This window comes from Penicillium paradoxum (assembly GCF_028828445.1).
Source record: "Penicillium paradoxum strain IBT 22861 chromosome Unknown utg000004l_segment0_segment0, whole genome shotgun sequence".
Lineage (NCBI taxonomy): Eukaryota > Fungi > Ascomycota > Eurotiomycetes > Eurotiales > Aspergillaceae > Penicillium > Penicillium paradoxum.
Window position 1 is genome coordinate 58,417 of NW_026643182.1, and position 20,240 is coordinate 78,656.

Consider the following 20,240-nt stretch of genomic DNA (forward strand, 5'->3'; position numbering starts at 1 on the left):
GAAAAAAAACAAAAAGAACGCAAAAAATCACTTGGAATCCACCTAGTCAGTGCGGTTTCTGACCCGCCGGCCACCGCCGATGGCAGAAGGCGGCATATTCTCACGACCCTCCTTCACACCAGCCATCCTTTTCGAGGACATTGTTTTCGGTAGTTTACTGTCAGATTGGTGGTGGAGGCTGGAGTTTGAGCGGCGACGTTTGCGAGAAGACTGCTCAGGCTCTTCCTTTTCTGGCGTTTCGTCTAGATCTATAGATGCGTTCAATGCAATGGTCTCTGCCTTATCGTGAGGTAGCGCGTCGTCACCATCAGACATCGCCGGTCTGCTGACGTTTAGGTCGACTTCCCTAAGTCCAGTGTTGGAGGGTGTGACTGCGGATGATGGAAGAGGGTGGCCTACCTCTTCCGGGGTATCATTGTACACGAATTTCTTGGGAGGCGAAGCCACCACTTGGGGGAAGTGGGGACAGGCGAGTCTTGTTGCTCTTGCTCGCTGAATGGTAAAGCAGTAAATTGCTTGGATGTGCGGTGTCGGGTACGAAGTCCGTCGTGCGCCTCAGTTTGAGGCATTTCCGAAGGGTAGTCGTATTTTCGTTTCTGAGGGGTTACGCCGGTTGGGATATACTCTTTCATAGGGTGGCTCTGGAAGTCGGAGCGCATTTTCAAGAGTGGTTGGCGGACTTCGATGTCTAAAGGTGCAGTGGTTTGTTCCAGGTACTCAGTATGTATATCGACATCCTGCTGGAGTTGATCGACTCGTCCGGTGAGCCCGTCGAGCTGTCCATGAATGTGTGAGCGAGACTCCCGGACATTTTCAGCCATAGCATTCAGACTGGATAGATGGGATTCGTGGAAGCGGCCATTCTGGTATCGGGCTTTGGCAACGAAGTCATCCAAAGCCTCCATTTGGGTGCCCATGTCGCTCATTTGAGCATCAACAATCCGTACGGTCTCCTGATGGACAGATTCTGTTGCTCGATGAATAGAGGCATTGCGTTGGTCGAAATTCTAGAGTCGTTAGTGTATTTCTTGGCCAAGAGATGTAATTTTTTTCTTACCTCCCAATCGTTCTGCATTCTGGTTTTGAACTCATCCTTAGATGCAGCGATGTCTTTGGCAAATTGTTCTTCCTTAAAAATCCATTCATCAATGTGTCTGTCGTGCTGCGCAGTGGCTTGCTCAAGAGAGTCGCCTGATGCTGAGATGTCGGTGCGAAGGGCATCAAACTTGCCTCTGAGGCGATTGTTCTGTTTTTGATTTGATTCCTCAAGAAGTCCACGGATATGAGACATAAGAGTTTCCCTCTCTGTTTGGGCGTTCGCATGTTCGTCTTCCAGGACCTGTGCGAGATTAGACGAGGCCTTTCTGTTGGCCTCAACTGTCTGGCGGTTCGCTGCTTGCAGCTCGAGGCGCAATTTGTTGACTTCTGTTTTCTGTTCATCGAGGTGCCTTGCCATGTCCTCAAACATGGACTTGAAGTCCTTGCCGAGTGTGCTGTATGATGAGTGAAGTTGGGAGTGGAACTCTGAGAACTCCCCAATCACCTCCTTGGAGATACGAGCAGCAGCAGCTGACAAGCCATTCAGGCCTTCGCCAACTTTAGACTTGACTTCTTCCCGAAGGACCTTGATTTCTTCGAGAACGTCATTCATCTCATGGTGAGCACTGGATGTATTTTTCTTTGCCTGAGTCTCGACCTTGTCAAAGGAGGTTCCCAGATCCCGGAGTTGGGACCGAGTAGACTGGACAGTGCTCAGTTCATGATCTACGAACTGGTGTATTTTGCTAGACATATCCCCCACCAGCTTTGCATGTCGCACCTTGAAGACTTCCATGCGAGCGTCGATCTGCTGCGTAACGTGAGATACTTCACTGGTTGAAGTCTGCCAGGTTTGCCGATTATCAGCCTCCAAATTGTCTTTGCGATCCAACTTCGCATGCAATCCATCCACATCTCGAACAGTGCCATTCAAAGTGGAAACTAGGCCGGCGCCGATGTGGCGGAGTTGCTTTTCCGTAATCTGATGAGCCTTCCGTACGATCTTCTCCTCGTCCAGCTTTTCCTGAGTATCCTTCCAAAACCTTTCTGTTTCGTTGAGAACATCTCGTGTTTCATTGAGTTTGGCCTGAGTTTCCTCATTGTCATGCTTCAAAGAGTTAAAATTTCCCGTTATAGAGAGCAACTCTTGAACCTTGTGCCGGAGACTTGACTCCATAGTCTCAATCTTGGCACGCTGTTCCTCGTTGACAATTCGCCGTGACTCGCTCTCCATCGTCATCTCTTCGTACGCAACGGGCGTCATATAGACACCATGGCGATGTCGAGTGGCAATAAGTTCGCTCTTGAGTTTTTCAATCTCCATACCAATCTCCCGTAGGAGCTTGTTTTTGGAGATGATAGAATTAATCTGGGGTTTGTTGCGGATGTTCTTAGCCCGAAAGGCATAGTCAAGCGTGGAGATGGTCTCTTCGAGGTTGTTGCGGGCAGGCGAAACAGTGGCGATGATGCATGTCTTTGTTCGTCCTCCGAGTGAATCTTGCAGTAGTCTCGTGAGTTTTGACTCTCGATAAGGAATGTGCGAGCTCTTATCCACCAAAGCATTGATGACTCTACCAAGAGTGAGCAGACTCTTGTTGATGAGACCTGCCTCCGTTGCTCGTTTGTTCTCAGCACCGCTGCGACCAATGTTTTCGCTACCCGCTAAATCCACGAGGTTCAACTTCCCCGAGCTAACATAATCCTCGCCAGACTCAGTTGTGCGTTTGGTGAGAACTGTTACGGTGAACACCGTATGACTTCGGGAACTCAGGTCATTGCATTTGGTCGATGCTACTTGACGTTTGTGGCTGCCTGTTTGGAGCAGTCTGATACCGCTGGAAGCAGAGTCAATATAGGTCTCTTCCATGCCTTGAACCATCGTGCTATGTCCTCCCTTCTTCTCATTTTCAAATATTTTGAGTTTCGTACTATCATCGTACGACAGCAGATCCCGAAGCTCTTCGTTGTAAAGTTCGATAAAGGAGCATTTCACTGTGCTTTCCGTATCCTCAAGTTTGTGGAACAGGGAGTAGAGAGCACGCGGAATGATTCCTGCATCGTCGGATAAGATGCCCAGTGTATCGGTCATGTCTCCTGACATGGTGTATGTCTTTCCTGTTCCAGTCTGCCCGTATGCGAAGATTGTGCAATTGTAACCTGCCAACATCTGCAACGAATTAGCGCAGCACTCTGGTTTGTACACAGGAACTCTGCTTACCTCGTCGACAATCGGTACAACAACATCGTCGAAGACCGTTGTCTGATCAGCGGCTGGGGAGAAAACCTTGTCGAAAGCATATGTCTTATTTGAAACCGCGTTCGGACCCATCGAGAGATCTAGAGTCTTGCCCTTCACACCTTCTGGTGTAGATAGAACAACGCCATTGTTTTCTTTAATCTCCCGATCACTGCGACCACGACAGCGAACCACCACATGAATGCTCGTGTCCTCGTTGATCTCGCGTTCAAAGTCTTTCTCCTTTCTCTTACTCGCAGCGCTTGATTTCTCGGGGCTTCTCGCCATACGCGATGCACTGATCGCGGAAGACCTCACTGACGGCGCAGTGATTGTAGGTGTAGCATGGCGTTCTGGAGCTGCCGAACCCGCTCGTCGAACCGGTTGGCGCAAACCCGACCTCCTCGTGGTGGTGGGGAGGGTGGAGGGAGGCCTTGGTGGGCCAGCCATGGCGATAATGCGGCACTCGGAAAATGACTGCAATATTGTTTCGGGAGAATTTCCGAGGTTTCGATGTCTTGAGAAACGATTCAAAACTTTTGACCTGGTGTCTCCGTCTGCCAGGGTTGTGTTTATCAGTGGACCTCCATCTCAAATGGGAAAACATAAACAAAGCTTACATAACCAGGGTCATTCCCCGGGGTTCTGATCCGCGCACCATCGATTTGCCCATTTGCACCATTTTACGTCAGCATTTTCGGAGGATGTCGGATAAAGTCATGTGATCTTCAACATCATCTATGAATGTTGGTTTACAAGACACCCCAATCGGGGAGGCTACTTGATATTTTACTTACATCTCAATATCGATACCTTAGAAGCACTGACTATTTGGTCTTACCAGATTGAATCAACCAATTCTATTACCCAAAATCGACATATCTTGGTATATCAAGCCTGTTTTTTACGCCTAACCAGCCCAAATTCTATCTCCGACATTGCCAGAACAGCCAAAAAGCGTGGAGATGGTATAATTAGAAAGATGAAGGGGCTAAGGATGAAGTAGAAGGCTCCAAGTAGGTGCTCGGCGTGCGGGGAGGGCAGTCATACGTCCAGGGGTTGCCCAATGCGGAAATAATGAGGTTACATTTGTTCCTGTTTGCTATCATGTATGATATCGGATTGATAGATGAGGTTGACAATCACATGACTTTATCCGATAACACCCGAGATTGCTGACGTAAATTGATGCAATCGTCAAAATCGGTGGTGCGTGGATCAGGACCTCCAAGCCCCAAAATCTGTTGTGCGCTGTAATGAAAATCAACAAGAATAGATTCTGGTCCAATGATAATGATGGATTGGATGATGATGATGGTAAGATGAGTATTGTACAGAAGGGGTAACACATAGATCCTCGACACACCGCCTTCCAGACCCGGTGTAGCGCGGACCAGAACCCCATTCCCCGGGCCCCACTCTCACATGACTTGGTCGGGTGAGCTTATCGTCATCCGTCCTTATCGCTATTCCCCCCTCATGGGCGCTTCCCTTGCTTCCCCAGGGCTTCTCCCTTTGAACTAATAACCATAGCTCGCATATTGTATGGATTCCAACCAGCCCATATCTTTTGGGCCATGAAAACATACAACCCAATATGACTACATCTACCACCACACCACAGGCGCAAATATTCCCCGGGAAAGGGCTTGGGTTTATCAGTACGTCTTTCTGTCTGACCTATCTGCGCGTCGAGTGACTCTTTTTTAATACTTTAAAAGCCCTGGGCGCATCCCTTCATAATGTCCTTACCAGGGTGAAGTCGTATCCTCAATCCTATCCCGCCATCGACCTTGCCTATTCTCCCGCAGATCCGCTTCGCAAACCGGTGGTGTTACAGTTACCCTCAAACGGCCTACGCCTTCGTTTCGACGGCCCTGACCAGAGGCTTCGCTTGATTGAAGTCCTGGACTTTTCTCGAGTGAACTTAGTCTACAAGAACCAGGATGTCCTCAAAGGTGGGAAGTCAACAGAACAACCCGTGTCTCCGCACGGCCCCAGTTTCCGGCATGTCTACAATCGCCTGTTTGGTCCCTCATACCCAGGAGAATACGTACCACCGGCAGATCCGTCACCGTATGGCACCTATGTGCTTTCATATCCCGGGATCGCGTTTTCGTTCCCCCTTCAACATTCGGCCTGGTCCGATCAGTGTGATTTTGTAGCGTTGTTATCCTCTTCCGCTGCCCTGCCAGCGACATCTATGTCTATCTTCCACGGGTCATCATGGCCTGAAGTTCGAGCCAAATTATTCACACAACAACCACAGTATCCACGATCGTCAGCTTTGATAGGTAAATCCCGTGAGTCGCTCGCGGATGAGATCGAGGAGTGGCATGTTCTTGGCGCTGGAAAGCTTGAAGTGATCCGCCGGACGGCTTCTCCCTTGTATATAACACTAGGGGAGACGACGCCTCAGGACTTGATTGCGGATTTTGGGCCACCCGATGCGATCTATCGTAAAAATGATCGCCGAATCTCAATCCATCGTGCAACTGGAGGTGGGGACCTGCACTTGAGTCCCTCTCCAGGCAGAGGAATTGAGATTGCAGATGCCGACCACTCGTCGACTAACAGTGTAACCGATGACTCGGACGATGATTTGGGTGCCTTTAACGTTGGGGACCTTACCTCACTTCCTGCAGAGTCGTTTTTGAACTACTTCCACCATGGATTTGATGCCTTCATCTCGTATCCAACGACCCCTGGACCTGCCTTTCCTGCCTCCGGCCTTCCAGATCCATCGGTTCCGGCCGCATCTTCCCAATTGACAGTTACAAAGATTATTCTTCATGGGAATGTTCCAGGTTCATACCCATTCAATCGTCATCGCCGAAGTCGCTGGTTGATTCCTTTGGATGATTCCGGCGACAGTCTGACTTCGGAATCGCCCTATGATAAAGTCTCCGAGCGACTGCGCGCCACTTGGAAAGGATCATATGCCAACCCTACCGAGGAACGTGCCCTCCAACGGCCAATGGTGCTCAATCGTGGTTGGGGGGACAGCCCAGAAAGCAGTGTTGAGTTTCTTGGGGGGTGGGAGGAGAGTACGGCTAAGGGTCCTCGCACTGGTGCTGATGGCCAGGATGGAGGCTTGGGGAACACCGAACTATTTGGATTCCCGGGGCTTCTATTTGAAGTTCTGAAGAATGGTGCTGTGAGTTGCTTGACAGTGTACTGATTTGAGACATGGGATCTACTTCAGCTTCTATTTCAACCATATCTGAATGCATTATGAATCATGACAATCCTAGACGAGTATCTCTACAAGCAAGTACTTACTCCAGACAAGTTTCCGCACAATTGAAAGATAGGGCTTGCGGAGGGGCCTAAAGGTACTTTCCGAAGATTCGGGGTCTTTTGGAGTCAAAGACCCCCCACGCCCCTGAAACGAGGCATATCCAAAACCCTCAGAAGCATGCGGGGACTGCGGGGATAGGCCCACTTGGAGATCAAACGAGTAATCGAACCCGCATTGATTCCCATTGGCTCCTCTGCTCCTTGAATGTAGATACTAGACACACTTTCCCGCGGGTTATAAAAAGGGGGAGGTGAAAAGGCCCCCGGGAACTTGAATTCATGATTCATATCCAATCTTGACTCTTGAGCATGGATATACACGAGCCACCAAGGGACGAGCCGACAGGCGAAACAAAAGAGGATTTGGCTCTTAAGCCTTCGCAGAGCTTGAAATATGATGTGGTGTTTGGGGAAATCACAGAAGAAGGGCCTAACTACCGCAATGTGCATACTGATCGGAAATGCGTAGCAAATCTCACCCTAAGCTGACCTCTCTCTAGGTTGGTTTTGTGGGAACTGTCATTCTGATGATGAAATACCAGATTGGCTTGGGCATTCTCTCCATTCCCTCAGCCTTCAATGCCCTGGGGATTGTTCCCGGTACCATTTGCCTGGTTGCCATTGGTGCTATCACAACGTGGTCCGAATACGTGATTGGTACCTTCAAGCTCAACCATCGCGAGGTATATGGCATTGACGATGCTGGAGCTTTGATGTTTGGTCCAGTCGGCCGTTGGGTACTGTCGGCTGTATTCTGTCTATGTATGTATCCTCAGCCAATAACACATCAACATCCAGGCCGTATCACTGATTGCACAGACTATGTCTTCGTTAGTGCCTCTGGTATACTGGGGATCTCGATTGGTTTGAACGCAGTCTCGACCCATGGCGTATGTACAGCAGGCTTTGCCGCCATTGCTGCCATCCTTGGGTTTGCTACCAGTAGTGTGCGAACACTCGGTCGTATCACCTGGCTTGCATGGGTGGGTTTACCGTGCATTCTGGTTGCGGGTGTGTTGCTTCCTTCACCTATACCCATTTTGAACACGCACTTACATTGTGTCTAGTCTTGACTGTCACGATTGCCGTCGCTATTGAAGACCGGCCTGCCTCCGGACCGCAGACTCAGACACCCTGGGTCTCCGATTTCAAGATATTTGGCAACCCATCTTTCGTTGAGGGTATCACGGCAATATCAAACCTCACCTTTGCTTTCTCGGGCACGCCTGGATTTTTCTCTATCGTGTCTGAGATGCGCAATCCTCGTCGGTACACGTCAGCCCTGCTTATCTGCCAGGCTGGTGTAGCCACCATCTATACCGTTGTAGCCTGTGTCATATACTATTACTGCGGCTCTTATGTCGGTTCGCCAGCGTTGGGCTCCGCCGGGGGGATTGTGAAGAAGATTTCTTATGGGATTGCCTTGCCGGGCTTGGTTGTCACGACAACAATTGTCATACATGTAAGGACGACTGAAACAGAGCAGAACAAACCACATCCTAACCCAAATCAACGTCGCACGCAGATACCGGCCAAGTTCATATTTATCCAGCTCCTCCGTGGTTCTCGACATCTCAATAGCAATACCCCAACTCACTGGATATACTGGCTCGGCTGTACCCTCGGTATTACCGTGGTCGCGTACATTATCGCCAGTACTATTCCAGCCTTTGATGCACTAGTCTCTCTCATTGGCGCCTTGCTTGGAACAATTCTCTGTTTCCAACCATATGGCTGTATGTGGCTATATGACAACTGGGCTACAGGCAGAGACCGATCAAGACTTTGGCTGCCCATGGTTTGTTTTAGTGTCTTTATGATAGTCTTTGGATGCTTCTTGACGGGTTCAGGCACTTATGGGACTGTTGTCGGGATTATCACCTCCTACGCTGAATCCGGTGGATCAGCGGCTTTCTCCTGTGCGGATAACTCCAATTCCACTTGAAATGAGGCAAAATGAAATAGAAATCATAGCACTGAATTGATGTAATTTAATCCAAAATGCTGGATAGCTCCCAGGTTGCCTCAGAATATGACAGAATGAACAGAATGTCATTTCATTCTAAGTCGAGGTATCCTCATATTGTACCTCACGAATATCGATCGAGTACTCGTACCCAGCAGTTTATAGTAGAGGAATCCGGGTTTAAAGAGCGGAATTTGAGGTCCCTGCAGTGATATACTCGAGAAGGTATTAGGCCGAAGATCACCCATACTCGATGGTTTGGGGAAAGAATAGCATCAAGGTAAACATCAGCTGCGTGACCAACCGGGATCCCTTCCGCATTCCCTCGGAGGGCATTCGATATAACAAATCAGCCTGGGTGTTGTCTGGTTGCTTGAGGGCCAATCGGCATGGAGTCCGGGGGTGACTAGTTCCAAGATGAGTTGGAGTATCCAGCGGTCTGCAGACCCGGGTTAGGGGATCAAGGTAGCCAATATGAGGCTCACGATATAGAATGCAGGTCTAGACAGCAGACTAAGGAGCGTTATTGATACCCCCCACATTCCCCTCAGCGGAGAGCAACTGAAGGCCTCGGATGTCGACGGAAGAAGGTCGGCTTTCTCAACGTGGCAAAGGATCTACCTTGATGGATGGAGGGTCTTGTAGACAAAGGGAAGTCGAGGGGATTTCGAGAAATTTCTCGTAGATTATGTATTTGCTTCGAATTATGAACATGTTCGGTCGAGATCAGTCCTCTGCTGGGATCATCGCCTTCGGCTATTTTATAGACATTATTTAAACAACCATTTTACGCGCTTAGCATCACCCTCGAGCCATACAAAACATCAGGGTTCACCCTATTATGTGCCTAGGTTCTGAGCCTCACACATCCTGGGATAAAGTCGGCCCCTGGCTAGTAGTTCCTCGTGGGTTCCGGACTCCGCGATCTTGCCTCCATCAAACACGCAGATCATATCTGCATGGCGAATAGTGGACAGACGATGAGCGACCGCAATGGTGATTCTGTCACCATGGGAAGCGGCCTCGTTCAGCGCATCTTGGACAATCCTCTCTGATTGTGTGTCTAAAGCGCTAGTTGCTTCATCCAGTAGCAATAAACGTGGATTTCGGAGTAGCGCCCTGGCAATGGCAATGCGCTGTCGCTGACCACCAGAGAGTTGTGTACCGTTGACCCCACAGAGGGTCATTAGACCATCAGGTAGCGAGGAGATAAAGTCCCACGCGTTAGCAGCCCGACAGGCAGCCTCAATATCGTTGTCAGAAACCATTGAGGCGTCATCAGACGGTGTGCCCATAGCGATGTTTTCACGAATAGTGCCGGGATAAAGCGTGGGCTCTTGTTGTACAAGTGCCACTTCACCTCGGTACAGCCATGGATTCAAGTGGTCTAGTGCAAGAGAGTCAATTTTGATGTGACCTGCTATTGGATCATAGAAGCGCTCGAGCATGCTGATCATGGTGCTTTTTCCACATCCAGATGCGCCGACGAATGCGACGAATTGTCCCTGTTTTATCTACATAGAACGTTAGTATGATAAATAAAACGAGACAAAGAAGGTTCGATGGAATCAATAGAATGTATGAAGAGCACGATTGGAGTTGGCATACATGGAGTTCGATGCCACGGAGTACGCGAGCATCAGGTCTCATTGGGTAAGAGAACTGCAGATTCTCCAACTGCAGAGACTTGAAGTCGCCAGGACCAATGTCGCGATTCTCGTCAGTCTCTCGAATGGTAGGCTGAAGCTCTTCAAGCCAAAAGATGTAGTTGGCCGCATTCACAGCTTTGGTCATACCTAAATGCTCATTAGAAACCCGGTTGAACCTCTGTGCTTGGGTGGCTCTTACTGCTTGAAAAGCCAAAAAGGATTGAAGCTTGCTGGCCAGAGAAAAAGACACTCAAAAAGGTGATGAAAAAGTTGACCATGCTCAACTCTCCAAATGAGACAAGTCTGCATCCATACCTAGACATCACCGTACAGTTAGCATCAAATCTCCCAAAGGGTGAGATATATGAAACATAGATAAAAGACTTACCAGAAACCAAGTGCGAGGAAGGAATATTCCACGGTTTGAGTAAATGCGAAAGGAAGCATGATGAGAAGCACTGGCTTTGTAGACGCCGCAATCGCATGGTCAAGCTCTTGGGTATAACGCTCCAAGACAGAGGTCTCAATGGCCAAAGAAGACACGGTTCGGATTGCAGTGACGGCCTCGGAGGCAATTGATGCACTGTTGGAAAACATTTTTGAAATCTTGTGGTCCATTTCGCCCTCTATTCTGATGCGAGCGTAGCCGGAAAGAAGCATGGGTGGAAGTCCTGCTAAGACCACTACAAGCCCAAGCTTCCAGGAATATACTATTGCTAGAATGGCGCATGACAATACCCCAACAGTTGAGACCAGGATCAGTGCAACGTTGAAGCCCATGAGCTCAAACACAGCCTGTGGATAGGAGTCGGCACGGCTGGTGAGAGCCCCCGTCGTGTTTTCGGGGCGATCGAAAAACTGCAAGTCCTGCTTCATCATGTCGTTGATGACTTGTTTCCGGTACTTGTGGTTCATGGTCTTTGATAGGTCCAAGTCAGCAGAGCTCAATCATAGATAGATATCAGCGAAAGAAACCGACCTGTGCTACAACGTTTGATGTCCATCCAATGACAAATTAAACGACAAGGGATCCAAGTCCTAGAACTAAAAACATGAGAGCGAAAAAGTTTCCTTTCTTCCGCATGGTTGCACCTGTAAATTGGAACACTTCAATAAACCTAGACATCAAGATTGCCTGGCCAGGAAATGAAGCAGCTATCAGTTGGTCAGCTTCGGTCTGCTGAAATAGGGCTCCAACACAGGCCAGTCTTACCTCCAGCTAGGCACCCCAAAAGCAGGATCGCAAACGTCCATCCGAGCTCCGGGGTCGATTTGACCAATCTCCAGACCGTTTGAAGAAGTCCCAATCTTTTCCAGTGGCCAAAGTCATCACGACTAATTTGCTTATCTGGGGCTGATCTTGTCAGAGTTGAGTACTGAGTCAACTCGCTGGTCAGCTTATGATGATCCATGTCTTCTTTTTCTTCATTGCTAGAAACATATTCGGAGTCCTGTGTGGCCACAGACAAATCCTGAGCCAGTACGAGTCTTGAATAGGCACCATTCGAGTCCAACAGTGAGCTGTGCGTGCCTTGCTCAAGGATGCGGCCGTGTTCCATGACCACAATGTTATCAGCATCTCGGATAGTGGCTAGCTTATGCGCAATAGTAATTGTTGTGCGTCCTTTGGAGACGTTGTTCAGTGCCTGCTGCACGATCTCCTCGGCATGGGGGTCAAGAGCACTAGTTGCCTCATCTAAAAGAAGGATCTGTGGATGTGAGATAATACTGCGCGCAATTGCAACACGTTGCTTTTGACCGCCAGACAACAACCCACCTCTCTCCCCAATGATAGTATCATACCCGTTGGGAAGGTCGGTGATGAAATCGTGGGCAAAGGCAACCTTGGCGGCCTCTTGTATCCGAGCTAGCTTCTGGGCTTTGGGTTCGTTTTCCCATGGCGTATCAACCAGTCCATTGGCGATATTTTCGGCGACTGTGCCAGTGAATAGAACAGGCTCCTGTTGAACAAGTCTAACGTGTTGACGCAGCCATTTGAGATTGAAAACTTCAACAGGTTGGCCGTCAAGCTTGATCGTTCCCGACAACGGATTGTACCATCGTTCAATCAGCCCAATGATAGTACTCTTGCCAGAACCGCTAGCTCCAACGAGTGCAGTTGTCTTCCCGGCAGGAATGTGCAGTGAGAAGTCATCCAAGACCTTGACGTCGGGACGCATGGGGTACGCAAACGAGACATTATCAAAGTTTATATAGCCTGTCACATCCGTTGGTGTCTGTCCGCACTCGTCAAAAGGATTGATGGTCGAGGTTCGATCCATGAGCTGGAATAGTTCTGATGCTGCGGAGGCAGCGCGAGTAAATTCAATCATGTAAGGCATAATGGATGTCAAGCTCGTAGCTGCCACGACTATGGACATGAGAACACTGCGATTATGATGATTAGAATGATGCATTTCTAAAAGGTATGAAGGTTCAACATACCTGAAAACATCCCCGACGTTCTCCACCTCACCAGTAGATATCATCCTTACGCCCTGCCAAAAGCACAAGCCAAATCCTGCAAAAATGATGGTGTACTCAACCGCAAAAAGGCAACCAAAAAGAGGCGATTTCTTGTTTCCAAGATGCCTTGAGGCTTGCAAGAACTTGTCAAACTCGTGCAGCAGCTGATTTCGAAGGCCAAAAGCATGTACCGTCCGAGTACTCGATAGAATGCTCTCCGCAAAAGCTCCACCTTTGGCCTGAACTTTGAGAATCTTTGTTTCAATCGAAGCCTCAATGGTAGCGGCTGTACCCAACACGAGGAGCGTTGCTGGGGCAATGCAGCAGCAGATAAAGGTCAATTTCCATTGAGTGACAAATGCAAGCACGAAGGCTGAGATGAAGGTGGATAGCCCCTGGACTACAAGCCCAAGTTTTTCAGATATCCCAGCCTGGATGAGTCGCCCATTCGAGGTTGCTTGCACGGCAATTGATCCACTACTGCCAGCATCAAAAAATGCAATTTCTTGGCTAAGACCTGCTTTCAGGTACAAGCGGCGAATGTTTCGTGCGATTCGGTATGCCGCCAGTGTAAACAATGTACTGTATCCATAAGTGAGGAAGAATCGACACAGTCCAATGATGAAGAAATAGAGACTAATCTTGCATTAGCCTCTTCGTGTTGATATAGACTTCTTCATTACACATACCTAAGCCTGCCCGCGTCGCTTCGGAATTTCGACGGATTAGCATGACTCGAGGTATAGTCGGTGATGACAGTGATGAATTGGCCAAACACCAAATTTACAAGTGCCATGCCAACGCCAGATCCCAAAGCACAGGCCGTAGCGCAGGCCTGCAAGGTATAGTCCCTGGGTGAGCCATATTGAAAGATTCTCTGTCTGACATTAATATTTTAGTCTGCAATAGGTATAGAGACACCCACAAGATAGCTCTTCAAAGCACCTGCTTCCTTCTTGGGTTCTTGAGCATGGAGCTCATCTTTCTCGGATTCTTTGGAGATATCCATGCGAAGTTGGACGGGCTAGTGTGAAGCCAACCTGGGTCTGGGTCATGTAATAGATCTGCGAGAGCATAGTCAAAATAAAAGAGAGAAGACCTGGGATTCTGTCTGCTTAAGAACCATGCCCACTCTGCGGGGTCTCAATTCTTCTTCTGCACACCCTTTTAGGACTCCGATGCCATTCTTGGCGGTTCAGGAGAGCAGCCAAGATTCGGAGTCCGCGGGACCCGAGCTACCCCGTCACGGGTTTCTGCCTTTGACGTCCATCGGAGGTGATTGGTTATGGGTGGTAGTGATGATCTAGGTGGAATTCTTTAGTTCCATCTAGAGCAATCCCCTACGCCTTTTGTCGACGTGGAAAGATCAACTTTCCAAGCCCGGGGAGAGGGGCGGAGTCTAAACCCTTTCGGGCATCGCAGTCATGTTTGCGCCAAGAGCCTCGTCGCTCCAAACTCCCGACCTTCCACTTTCCACTTTCCACTCGGACATGCTGGACAATGCCGGAACTGGCGCGGTCAATTCCCCGCTCCTGGACCTCGACCCTCAAACTTCCTAAATCCTCATTTCCTCCACGTGTGTCCCCCGTCGATCGGACGAAATACCTGAAACGATGCACCGATGAACTCTACGCCTGGCAACGCCGCGAAAGACCCGCCGACCAACCATTTGTCTTACATGATGGTCCACCATATGCAAACGGCGATCTTCATATTGGACATGCACTCAACAAGATCTTGAAGGATATCATCTGTCGTGTACAATTGGGTCGCGGAAAAAGAGTGCGCTACGTGCCAGGCTGGGATTGCCATGGGTTGCCCATCGAGCTTAAGGCTCTCCAAGGCCTGCGCGACATCGACATTACGAATGGATCGATCAGCCCGGCGGTAATTCGCAAATCCGCGCGGCAATTGGCAAGACAAACTGTAAAGGAACAGATGAAGGGCTTCCGTGGGTTCGCGGTCATGGCTGACTGGGAGAACCACTGGAAGACAATGGACAAACAATTCGAGATGCGACAATTGGGTATCTTTCGGGAGATGGTGGACCGAGGTCTTATCTACCGCAAGTTCAAACCGGTTTACTGGTCACCTTCGACGGGTACGGCTCTTGCGGAAGCAGAATTGGAATACCAGGACGACCACATCTCGACCGCCGCCCTGGTCAAGTTTCCTCTTGTTGACATCCCCTCGCATCTTTCTGAAAACCCTCTTCTCCGCGGAAAGGATTTGAGTGCTGTAATTTGGACCACTACCCCCTGGACGCTGCCTGCCAATGCTGCTATCGCAGTCAGTGACTCTTTGGAATACGCTATTGTCTTGTCGGAAACACATGGTCATCTTCTTATCGCCCAATCCCGGTTTGAATATCTCCAGAAGATGCTGAAAGAAGAACTGTCTATCATTGTGCCGTCTGTTATGGGATCCGAGCTAGCAGAGAGAACTACATATCGGCCTCTGTTCAAGGGACCCGAAGCTCAAGCGCAACCCATCATTTCTGCAGACTTTGTTACGGCTGATTCTGGCTCTGGTATGGTTCATTGCGCGCCCGGTCACGGAATGGATGATTACGAAGCGTGTCTTGCGCGTGGCATCCCTGTGTTTGCTCCTGTCAATGACGAGGGCAAGTTCACAGAGAAGGCCATGCCTCTGGATCCTACACGGCTGACTGGAAAGCCTGTCTTGGGAGAAGGTAATACTGCGGTATTGGAATGGGTCGAATCATGTGGTCAGTTGCTTGCCCAGCATAAATACGAGCACAAATACCCTTACGATTGGCGTTCTAAGCTTCCGATCATTGTCCGGGCCACCGAGCAGTGGTTTGCCGATGTGGCCGATATCCGCAGCAGTGCTCTCCGGGCCTTGGAAGATGTTCGTTTCGTGCCTGAGACTGGAAAACACCGGCTGGAGAACTTTGTGAAGAACCGCAGTGAATGGTGCATCTCGCGTCAACGTGCATGGGGTGTTCCAATTCCTGCAATCTATCACCGGACTACTGGAGAGGCTGTTTTGACCAAGGATAGTGTCTCACATATCATGGCCACCATTGAAGAGCGTGGCATTGATGCCTGGTGGACCGACAGTGCGGATGATGCTGCATGGATTCCTCCCTCTTTGCGAGACGAGCCTGGAGCGGGGTATCGCCGTGGAACGGATACCATGGACGTTTGGTTTGACAGTGGTACCAGTTGGGCAGAGATCGATGTTCCCACTGAAGGACGGAGCCATCCCGCCGACGTGTATCTCGAGGGTACCGATCAGCACCGTGGCTGGTTCCAGTCCGGACTCCTCACGTATATTTCGCACCAACTCGGCTCGGGTGAAACTACGACACCTCGTGCGCCATTCAAAAACCTCATCACCCATGGGTTCACTTTGGATGAAGATGGGCGAAAGATGAGCAAGTCCATTGGCAACGTGATCCACCCGCAAACCATCATGGATGGAACTCTGCTGCCTCCTCTCAAACCCCGCAAAGGCAAAGGGAAGAAGCAACCCGAAAACCAAGAACCAGTGTACGACGCTCTTGGTCCCGATGCGCTTCGCATGTGGGCGGCGAGCAGTGACTACACACGCGACGTTGTGATTGGAAAACAGGTTCTCCAGACCGTCAATACCAGTCTCCATAAGTTCCGTGTCACCTTCAAATTACTGCTGGGAGCCCTTGCCGATTTCCGTCCAGAAAATGTTCTCCCGTACGAACAGCTGCAGCTAGTAGACCGAATTGCCTTGAAGCATCTCTCGGATATGGTCCTCACGTCGCAAAAGGCATGCGACAATTTTGAATTCTACAAAGCTGTCAACACTATGAACCGCTGGGCCAACCTTGAGTTTTCTGCTTTCTATATGGAGGCGATCAAGGACCGGCTTTACACCCTTGGCGAGGATAGCACAAGTCGTCGGGCCGCGCAGACGACCTTGTTCTACATCTATCGTTATCTACAAGAGGTGCTGGCCCCTATCACGCCCGTTCTTGTGGAAGAAACATGGGAACATACCCCCGAGTCCATTCGCTCTCAATCCGAGCACCCCCTGCGGCGTCTCGTTTCTACCCCTGCTCGGGAATGGCAGGATTCATCCCTGGATACGAGCTACCAGGAGCTGACGGTGGTCCACTCCACCATCAAGAACTTGCAAGAGCAGGCCCGCAGTAAAAAGCAGCTTGGCTCCTCCTTGCAATCCTTTGTCCATATTGTGCTGCCCAGTGGCTCCGAATTGTTCCAGCAATACTTGTCGGAGCTCCCCGATCTCTTTGTTGTGTCTTCCATCACCCTGGCATCCCATGGTGATCCTCTGCCGGCTGGGATCAGCGATGCCGAATGGAAATATGAAGAAAGCTTTGAGCTAGGTGGTCAACAAGGTCAAGTGTACGTGCACGCGCCCGAGGCCTCCAAGTGCCCCCGGTGCTGGCGGTACGCCATTCCAGAGCCGGTGGCGATCGAAAATGCGATCTGCGACCGGTGTGATACAGTAGTGCATGGGCTGGAGGCCAATGCCTAGCTGCTGTACAAGCCTGTACTATATCTATTTTTTGTCTGTACAATATACAACTACTCTCCATCTTACCCGGTCGATCATCTGCAAGTGATCGCGCGCTTGTATGATTGGACGTCGCACATCGTCAAACCAATTTAGAATCTGCGGTACAACCAATAGTCTAGACCATCGAACATGCAGAGTCCGACAAATAACACGACCAAGTTGCAAAGTAAACGAGTGGTGATTGGCTATGACGACAGTGTAGCCCGGTCGATGACGGTGCTTCCAATCATCCCGAGCTGAATCCTGCTTTATGCAATCGTCATTTGCTTCATATACCGTTGGCTTTCTCTTTCCTCTTCTTCTTGTCAATATTCTTTTCTCTACTAACTCACTATGATTCAACCTCCATTTGATCAGTTTCCGTCTCTGACGGCACCCGCCACCACCTCTTCGGTGGCGCCCATTCCCACTGTAGTGCCAGGGTCTGAGGTCTACCAGAACCTCCACGATGTGGGAAAGCGGACTCTTTGGTATGTTTCTTTTGTGTATGGGTCTTTTAGTTCTGAGATCCTAACATCCACAGGGTTGTCACTGTGTTGATGGGCATCTCCTCGCTGGTGTTCTATACTCTGGCTGCCCGAGCTCCACTTGTAAGCTTACCCCGGAGGATCTACATCTAGACCTGCCTTGGCATGGCCACTGGGATATGTCTGACAATCATCTAGCCCAAGAGAATCTTCCATATTCTAACATCCTTAATAACCACCATCTCCTTTATTACCTACCTCGCTCTTTCAACAGGCCAAGGTATCACATTCCAACACACCACAATCCACGAATCACACAAGCATGTCCCGGACACACACACAGATTATGTGCGACAGATCTTGTGGCTGCGCTATGTGAACTGGGCACTGACACTGCCCCTTCTGTTCATCAACTTCGCCCTGATCTCAGGCCTGCCGGGTGCAAATCTGCTCGTTGCTATTGTCGCCCAGCTGATCGTGCTCGCAACCGGTCTACTCGGCACATTTGCAATTCACCAACGTGAACGCTGGGTCTGGCTGACCATCTCGTGTATCTCCTATTTGGTTGTGATTCACCATGTGGGCTTCCACGCGCAACGGGCCGCAAGGGGCAAAGATGCACAGACAAGACGGTTCTTTGGTTCTGTCTCTGGTTCGGCGATTGCTGTACTGGCATTGTTCCCTATGTAAGTGTATATTCGAAACAACATTATTGATTTGAAATGCTAACATGGGATTCTAGTTCCCTCGCAGCCGGTGCACTTGCGCTCAGGCTAAGTGTTGATACAGAGACCATTCTCTTCGCGGTGCAGGATGTCTTTACCCAGGGTATTCTTGGGTACTGGCTCTTATTTGCTCATGATAGCTCCCCCGGAATGTGAGTTTGCCATTGAATATCTATTTATTCCAAATATACTAACTGCTACAGTACTCTCTACATGGAAGGATTCTGGTCGCATGGCATTGGCAACGAGGGTGCTATTCGGATTGCCGATGAGGAGGGTGCGTAAGGGGAATGACTTATATTTCATTTCCGGATTGATTCCCAAGCAACAGGATATGATCTCTCAGTTCAGTTGAGTTGATCTCTTGGTTCAGTTGATTTTGAAATATATCTCACATGCTCATCAGTTTAGCCTTGGTTGATCAGTGATGGTGATGTCTATCTGCGATGTTTGTTATTGATTGTGTAGTATGATATTAACACTTAGTCCTACTAGTCTACTCTCTACAGAAGACGCAGAATAACTCAAACAATGGTTTTTTTTTTGATATTTTTAACTTTTTCTCCAGTGCACATTTGATAATTCTCTTACGGTACGCTCACCATAGTCCTCTCAACTGGACTCAGGTGAGCGCGCCGCAAGTCACTACTCTAACATTGGCCATTACCACGGCCGGGGCACCTCCGCAATTATGGGCAGGGGGGACTCGCTGCGGAGTGGCGAGGGGACAGGAGGCGGGGAGGGGGTACCCATCAGAGATGGCGTACCGACCGGAGACATAGTGAAATCGGTTGATGAGGTATCAACCGGAGATTCCCGACGCAGAGGAGACTGTGGAGGCACAAAGGTAGAAGGAGAGAGAATAGAAGGCCGAGCAGCCTTCTCAGTCCCAGCAGTGCCTGAAGTCGACGCTTGAATTGGGCCTCGGCGTCTGAAGCTGGGGGTATTGAATGGGGAGAGGTCGCGGAGGCGGAAGGAGCCTTTCTTCGGACTCTTTCCAGGGCTACTCTCAGCTGTCATCGCAGTCTTGGTTGGAGAGTCGGTGACTTCGCTCTCACTTGGGCTGGCGGTGATGATACCGCGCCGCCTCAGGCTACCGAAGGAGGGCAACTTGAAATGACCAAGTGAACCTCTCTTCAAGCTCTTCAGGGGGCTGTTTCCAGGAGTCGTGGGGGTATTATTCGGGGCCTTGGTGGGTGAGTTGGTGACTTCGAACTCGTTAAGACTAACAACAGGATTGATGCCTTGTTCCTTGGGATTGTTGGAGGAAGCCAGCTCGGGAAGTAAACAGAGGTTTCCCTTGGGACTCAAAGCCTCATTGATCTCATTCTTTGTTGGGCTATTATCCGGCGAGGTCACAGTTTTAGTCCGAAGGCTGGTGGAGGAGGACTGGGCAGTCGGTTCTGCGTACAGGACTTGAGAAGCTAACCATATATGTTAGTATTCAGTTGCATGGGCAGTGAAGTACCATGTATCAAACTTCTATGCATGCGCTTCAAGACGAAGAGTGATGGAGAATAATGCATACCTTGCTCCAATTGCTCGGTGGCAGCCCTGATGCGTTGGATTGCATCTCGCAAGATAGTATGGCCATCCTGAGGGTCTCTGGGGTGTTCAGGCTGTTCGTCCATGGGGAAGTGACCGTATGAATCTGCTACTTCTGATGATGATGAATTGGATTGTTCTGATGATGGAAGAAGCTGGCGATAGATGGGACGAGGATGGATGGGAAGAAGAAGATGAAGACGAAGATGAGTTCGAAAGATACTTGACTTTGAAGCAGCTCAATCGCTGCCTCCTCTGCGTAACGCGCGCAATAGGCAGGTACCGATCGAATAAACACTCAGGCAG

At 49.7% G+C, this 20,240-nt stretch overlaps 7 protein-coding genes across 7 annotated transcripts; 4 read left to right on the plus strand and 3 right to left on the minus strand.

The window, feature by feature from the left end:
• Positions 1-42: 42 nt before the first annotated feature.
• On the minus strand, positions 43-3,724 carry N7457_003803 (putative kinesin family protein (BimC); the record flags this gene model as incomplete). Its single annotated transcript, XM_057174848.1, has 4 exons — positions 43-346; positions 400-1,007; positions 1,058-3,205; positions 3,257-3,724. 4 exons carry the CDS (start codon positions 3,722-3,724, stop codon positions 43-45), a joined length of 3,528 nt encoding a protein of 1,175 aa, XP_057031895.1.
• A 1,147-nt stretch (positions 3,725-4,871) lies between these two features.
• N7457_003804 (UPF0183 domain protein) lies at positions 4,872-6,455 on the plus strand (the record flags this gene model as incomplete). The annotated part of the gene is made up of 2 exons (XM_057174849.1): positions 4,872-4,935; positions 4,996-6,455. 2 exons carry the CDS (start codon positions 4,872-4,874, stop codon positions 6,453-6,455), a joined length of 1,524 nt encoding a protein of 507 aa, XP_057031896.1.
• Positions 6,456-6,883: 428 nt separating this feature from the next.
• N7457_003805 (uncharacterized protein) lies at positions 6,884-8,519 on the plus strand (the record flags this gene model as incomplete). The annotated part of the gene is made up of 4 exons (XM_057174850.1): positions 6,884-7,018; positions 7,075-7,336; positions 7,373-7,585; positions 7,642-8,519. 4 exons carry the CDS (start codon positions 6,884-6,886, stop codon positions 8,517-8,519), a joined length of 1,488 nt encoding a protein of 495 aa, XP_057031897.1.
• An 860-nt stretch (positions 8,520-9,379) lies between these two features.
• N7457_003806 (ABC transporter ATP-binding protein) lies at positions 9,380-13,664 on the minus strand (the record flags this gene model as incomplete). The annotated part of the gene is made up of 9 exons (XM_057174851.1): positions 9,380-10,054; positions 10,149-10,336; positions 10,389-10,504; positions 10,578-11,107; positions 11,169-11,173; positions 11,403-12,577; positions 12,635-13,291; positions 13,345-13,532; positions 13,581-13,664. The coding sequence occupies 9 exons, from the start codon at positions 13,662-13,664 to the stop codon at positions 9,380-9,382; spliced, it is 3,618 nt and encodes a 1,205-aa protein (XP_057031898.1).
• Positions 13,665-14,155: 491 nt separating this feature from the next.
• N7457_003807 (isoleucine--tRNA ligase ISM1) lies at positions 14,156-17,155 on the plus strand (the record flags this gene model as incomplete). Its single annotated transcript, XM_057174852.1, has 1 exon — positions 14,156-17,155. One exon carries the CDS (start codon positions 14,156-14,158, stop codon positions 17,153-17,155), a length of 3,000 nt encoding a protein of 999 aa, XP_057031899.1.
• Positions 17,156-17,530: 375 nt separating this feature from the next.
• Positions 17,531-18,674, plus strand: N7457_003808 (opsin family protein; the record flags this gene model as incomplete). Its single annotated transcript, XM_057174853.1, has 5 exons — positions 17,531-17,667; positions 17,721-17,787; positions 17,863-18,350; positions 18,407-18,541; positions 18,593-18,674. 5 exons carry the CDS (start codon positions 17,531-17,533, stop codon positions 18,672-18,674), a joined length of 909 nt encoding a protein of 302 aa, XP_057031900.1.
• A 378-nt stretch (positions 18,675-19,052) lies between these two features.
• Positions 19,053-20,020, minus strand: N7457_003809 (uncharacterized protein; the record flags this gene model as incomplete). The annotated part of the gene is made up of 2 exons (XM_057174854.1): positions 19,053-19,813; positions 19,918-20,020. 2 exons carry the CDS (start codon positions 20,018-20,020, stop codon positions 19,053-19,055), a joined length of 864 nt encoding a protein of 287 aa, XP_057031901.1.
• Positions 20,021-20,240: the final 220 nt, after the last annotated feature.